The sequence below is a fragment of the Trachymyrmex septentrionalis genome, unplaced genomic scaffold (genome assembly GCF_001594115.1).
Source record: "Trachymyrmex septentrionalis isolate Tsep2-gDNA-1 unplaced genomic scaffold, Tsep1.0 scaffold13, whole genome shotgun sequence".
In the NCBI taxonomy this organism is placed as follows: Eukaryota; Metazoa; Arthropoda; class Insecta; order Hymenoptera; family Formicidae; genus Trachymyrmex; species Trachymyrmex septentrionalis.
This window is the reverse complement of record NW_017304438.1, coordinates 982,045-987,400: the sequence shown is the minus strand read 5'-3', so window position 1 is coordinate 987,400 and position 5,356 is coordinate 982,045. Positions and strand designations below refer to the sequence as shown.

Genomic DNA, 5,356 nt, shown 5'->3' with positions numbered 1-5,356 from the left:
CCCCCCCCACCCCTCTTCCCACGCGTCCTCTACCATCCTTTCCTCCTTCTCTTGCCCCCGATCTCAGGCTCCGAGTACCGACTCGAGCTCGTTACATTAATTAAACAATATTTGCGATTAATATTTGAGATAATCATCAGCGCCTCAAAGCAGCCTCCGCTCCTCTCGGAGGATGCGGAACATCACGCGTGCTAATCGGATTAGCGCTTGTGAGGCTGCGGCTCCTTCTCTCTCTCTCTGTCTCTCTCTCTCTCTCTCTCTCTCTCTCTCTCTCTCTCCCCCTCTCTCCCTCTATCTATCTATCTATCTGTTTATCTAACTATCTATCTTTCTCCCTCTCTACTCCATCCGTTCTCGGTTTCCATCTTTCTCCTGCGCTTCATTCTGCTTGTCTGTCTCTCGCTTTCGCTGCACTGCACTGATACGCCGGTAGTTGGAATCGCGCGAAAATTGCGACGTCCTTTTGGCGATAATCGTGCCAGTGCTTGAAATAGCGTTAATTCGCGGACGAGTTAAGGATCGTTTCCGGCGTGACGATTGGGATGTTTCTATGTCTACGTGTATCAGTGCGCGTCAATTGTGCTATTGCCGTTAATTTAAGAAATGACGAATTAAAGAAGAGAAGTTAATAGTCTCTTATCATTTTTTGGAATAAAAGCTATATCGTACTTTAAAAGTGGATAAGAGACAGCTTTGCCCCATCCTAGAAATTTCACATATTTGTTTAGCTATACATATTTTTTCTTTAACAAAATGAAAAAAATTACGAAAACATGTTTGCCTAGATTTTTCTTTATTGTACCTTGAATGTAATACATGCAACAAAGTTTAATAGCGATTTAGAATCCGGACAAAAAATTATTTCAATAAGAAATGGATATGTTTTCAAAAAAATAATTAAGATAAAATGAGAAAATTTTTATTTAAGTTATAAAATTGTTATATAGAGTGTCGCACAACTACTACATTTTCTGTTAATAATGTATTCTTGAGGTAATTTTGAAACGGAAATCCTAATACAAAAAAATGTCGAGGCTACAATAGTTTTTGACTTATAATTGGTTAAAGATAGTGTGTAATTTAAAAACTATTATAGTCTTGATATTTTCGTATTAGGACTTTCGTTTCAAAATTACTTCAAAAATATGTCCTTAAGAGGAAATGCGATAATTGTGAGACACCTTGTATATATAACATTTATTTTTATACATAGAAAACGTCCAATCCCAGTAATTTTTTAATAAAAATTGTATATATCTGATACATCTTTAATATAAGCTCTTGTGTGAGAATTTATTCGAACCATTGCGCTCTACATTTTTGCACTAAAACAATTTTCTACATCTATATGTATAAGACTATTAAGATTGTTGACGGTAAAAGGAGAACACATAGCAATACTTCAATGCAGCAAGAAGTAATTTCTATCCCCTTGTCAGTTTCATCCCACAGACAGCGATCCCAATATCCAAAAATAGGAAAGAAACGCATTCTACTTTAAACTAACTTCAAATTAAAAAAATTCAGTTTACACTTTGTCATAATATATATATATATATTTACGTTTTCAATTCTATTTTTATTCCCCATATTTACATTCATTGTTTCCTCTCGTCAAATTTTCAGCGCCACGGGGATAGGCGCAGGCTTCAGGCCGGTGGAACCGCCAACGTCCCTCTTCTTCTCGCCTCATCTGGCCGCCCAGTTCTCGCCACCGCTCTTCGGTAATAAAGTCGTCAGCAGCGCGTCGACGTCGTTGACCTCGACGACGCCGTCGTTATGGACCACCAGCGACCAGCATCGGCCGGGCAGCCTTCAGGAAATGTTGTCTTGGTCGCCAACCGGCTGGCCCGGTTCTCTCTGCGGCTGTTGCAAACCCGGTACCGGCGGCACCGGCACCGATCTCCACCGAAGTAACAGCCTGGCCGAGCTCCGAAGGAAAGCTCAGGAACACTCGACCGCCTCGGCTCTCCTCGGTGGTCTCGCCGGCTTCCCCGGAGGGCTACCTCTGCCTCTTCCCCTGCCGCTGCTGCCGCCGTTGTTGGGCCTCTCCAGGCGACCGGAGCATCATCATCACCATCACCTGCCCGGCGTGGTGCATCAGATACAACCCACTACCAAAGAAGATCCCTAGGATCGCCTCCACAAATGCCGGAATCGTCTCGTAAACGCAAGATGTAAATCTCAAAGAGATATTCTGCGCGTATCGGATGGTTGCAAAGTCGAAGCTAGACAGCGATATAACAATCTCGGTGAGTTCGGATCTCGATGCTATTTAGAAGCTGAAGAGTGTTATATATGAAGAATGTTACAAATATAGAATGTTATAAATATATATAGAATGTTATACGTTCTGTGTTCTTTCATATACGGAGACTTATTTTTCTAGCTCTTTTAAAGTAAATATTACCGAAAGAAACGATCTTTTCTATTAGATTTTATTTTGTAATTCGCAGTTCTCATCCTTCAAGTCGTTGATTTCACTGAATGAGAAGGATTTTCAGTTTTTTTCTCCGAAAGTTATACATCAGCGTCGAAAATTGAACTCATCGATGTTATACCATCAATCTTTGTAAATGCTTTCCTTATTATAATTACATTTTAATCTCCTGGTATTTTTTTTTTTTAACGGAAAAAAGCTTCTCTGAGTTTCGACGTTGTGATAGTTCAAGCAAGTTTAAGGGTCTCAATTCCGGAAGACGACGAAGAATTAACGAACCGCAATGTTGCAAGGTGGTAACTTTGGCTTGGTAAGGCGGCTCGCGCAAACACTGCAAATTGTATTCATATTGTCTTCGATTGCGACTTGTTAAAGTAAAACATGGCGCGAATCCTGTTAAGTAACTTGCGCAATCTTGATAGGAAACTTATTTTAGCTCATATACGTTATATTATAATACGTTAATTTTTAGAAGGGAGAAAAGTTTTCCGTTTTGCAACAAATTTCACAATCAACTTCATTTTTAACTATACGTAAGACAGGATCGGTTTTACAAAGTTCCGTAAAGTGTTAAGCACTTGTTTAATTTGCATCCTTTTTTTTTTCCACTTTAAAAGTTACCAATTGATTATCTATTATTATTCTCGATGTTTCCTGGCTCTCTATCGTTTCGGATTTTGATAAAAATGGGAAACAAACGAGATACCATTAATACTCATTGCATATGCAATAAACCGTTGAATAATGGAGCACTATCAATTTGCAGATTACTTTGTTATATCCGCGAACGTGATGTAAATAGGCGAGGTGCATTACAATAATCTTCTGTAGTATTCTCAGACACACATAAACCGTTTTCTCACGATATATATAATCAGCAATAGCGTCTGAATCTTCATATTACGCAGAATTTATATTTTATTTATTGCCTCAACTTGCGACCACCAGACACGTTTGTATCGCCTACTATTCACTATTTACAACGTATGAAAGCTCATTAAGTTCCATGTGTATCGTGTGAAATGTTTGACGAATCCGTTAATCGTAGCGAAGAGTGTTCCGGACGAATTCTGTGAGAGGGGGATATTTCGGACTGGCTTTTTGAATTTGGAATGTCAATACGTCGCGATACACATTTGTATTGTACATACGTAATGGGAGAGTAAAGGCGGCGAGAACCGGGAACGAGAACGACGCGCAATCGCGCGTCGGGACCTGCAAAGATGTGTGGCAAGGGTGTGTTTACAAATGGTTTCGTTTCCTTCCACGCGAGTATAAGAAGACGCGACGGACCAACACGTGCCTGATGCGCTGTATATTCAATTGCTCGATACGCTCGACCAGTCGATTCGTTCAAGCCACGCGGACAGGCTCGAGTGTGCATTCATCATAAAATTCCTACGAGCGGGAATCGAAATCGATATAATCTCGGCTCAGTTTTTCGATACCGCTGTCAGATGGAGGAGAGGAAAATGTCGGATGTTTCGGATAGTCGTCGAATTAAATTGATCTCACGGAGATTATATGGATTTTCATCCCCGGCCACAGATGTTAAAGTGAAGAAAACTCGTTTCGAGTTGGCTAACTACTCTTATATGCCTTAAAAAATCGTCGATCGGCCGGCTATATTAACCGGATTTCAAATCTTTGCTACGTTTGCCGAGTATCGTAATTTATCAAGTAAAATCCGTCGCAAAATTTTGGCGCAGAAATAAAAGAAAGAGAGAGAGAGAAAGAGAGAGAGAAGCGCCATGCGTGAAAGGGAAGGCGAAATTACTGCACGGATTTAGTTTGATAATTACAACGAGATAATTTCGACGAGATAACGATAATTACATTTATGTCGTAAAAAATCCCTCTGAATTTTTCGCGAAGCGAAAGGCGTAGAAGCGAAACGGACGGTAGCTGTTTGTAGAGACCTGTATATTACCTCCCGATAAAAAAATAGTCAGTGCTAATCAAAGATAGCCTAATGAAAGGTAATAGCGTAAGGTAGCGATTAACTGTGTAGTCAGAACTGTGGTAGCGATAATAAACTTGTTCTCTCATGTGATGAATTCTGTGTGTGTATAAATCATTCATTCGCATTAATTATCTTGCAGCTGTCCCTCGTACACGCGAGTGTTCGCAAGTATTCGAATTCAGTTATCCCGCTCCATTCCGTTTCCACCGTTCCGATTTTCCCGTCCCGAAAATTCCGATTCCGTAACTTATTTTGCAGCCGCGCAGCCCGCGTACCGTGAGATTGCATACCGCGGATGTCGCCCCCCGATCGCGATTCGATCTCGGTGCAATAAGTTCTCCGTTCTCGCGTCCGCATCACCGGAGAACCGACTCCTTCGATATCCCGTATAGACAAATAATTGTGTGCCATAACTAGAGAATAAGCGGGGATCGAGTAGAGCCGAGATCGACTAAAGACACACAGGAGGTGGAAGAAATGATGCAGGAAGAAGAGAGAAAAGACGCAAGCTCCGCGCGGAAGTAGAATCGCGAGTGGAAGAGCGAGAGAAGGTAAAGGGGGAGGGGGGCGCGAGTCGGCGAAGGCAACGGCAAGGGCCGAACGGAGGACAGAGGGGGTGAAGGAGGGGAGGGGGGAGGAGGGGGGAAGGGGGAGTGTTGGCAATCAATGCTCCTCATAAGAAAAGCTCGCCCTCTCTTATGGGATCAACCCTCCTCGGGGAGGGGGGGGGGAGGGTACACGCCGAGTCTCTTCTCGCGGGGTAAAAGGAAAGGAGAGAAAGCGCGCGGAAGAGGCGTAGAAGAAGGTGGAGGATGAGAAGGAGACCGAGAGAGGACGACGGCGCGCGGGAGGGCGAAATGGAGACGCGAGCGAGGGGGTTGTTCCCGGCTCGACCAACCAGCGGCAAGACGCCATTGATCGGCACGTGGCTCCCGGTTGGTGCAACGAATTCC

General features: G+C 42.8%; 1 protein-coding gene across 1 annotated transcript in view; it reads left to right on the top strand.

Moving 5' to 3' along the window:
• LOC108756651 (dorsal root ganglia homeobox protein) overlaps positions 1 to 2,222 on the top strand; it is a 54,993-nt gene extending 52,771 nt beyond the window's left edge. The window contains exons 5-6 of the mRNA XM_018500640.1: positions 948 to 993; positions 1,627 to 2,222. Of these exons, the coding sequence (XP_018356142.1) occupies positions 948 to 993; positions 1,627 to 2,134 (554 nt within the window). The 3' untranslated portion in view covers positions 2,135 to 2,222. The remainder of the gene's footprint in view (positions 1 to 947; positions 994 to 1,626) is intronic.
• The last annotated feature ends 3,134 nt before the right edge of the window (positions 2,223 to 5,356 follow it).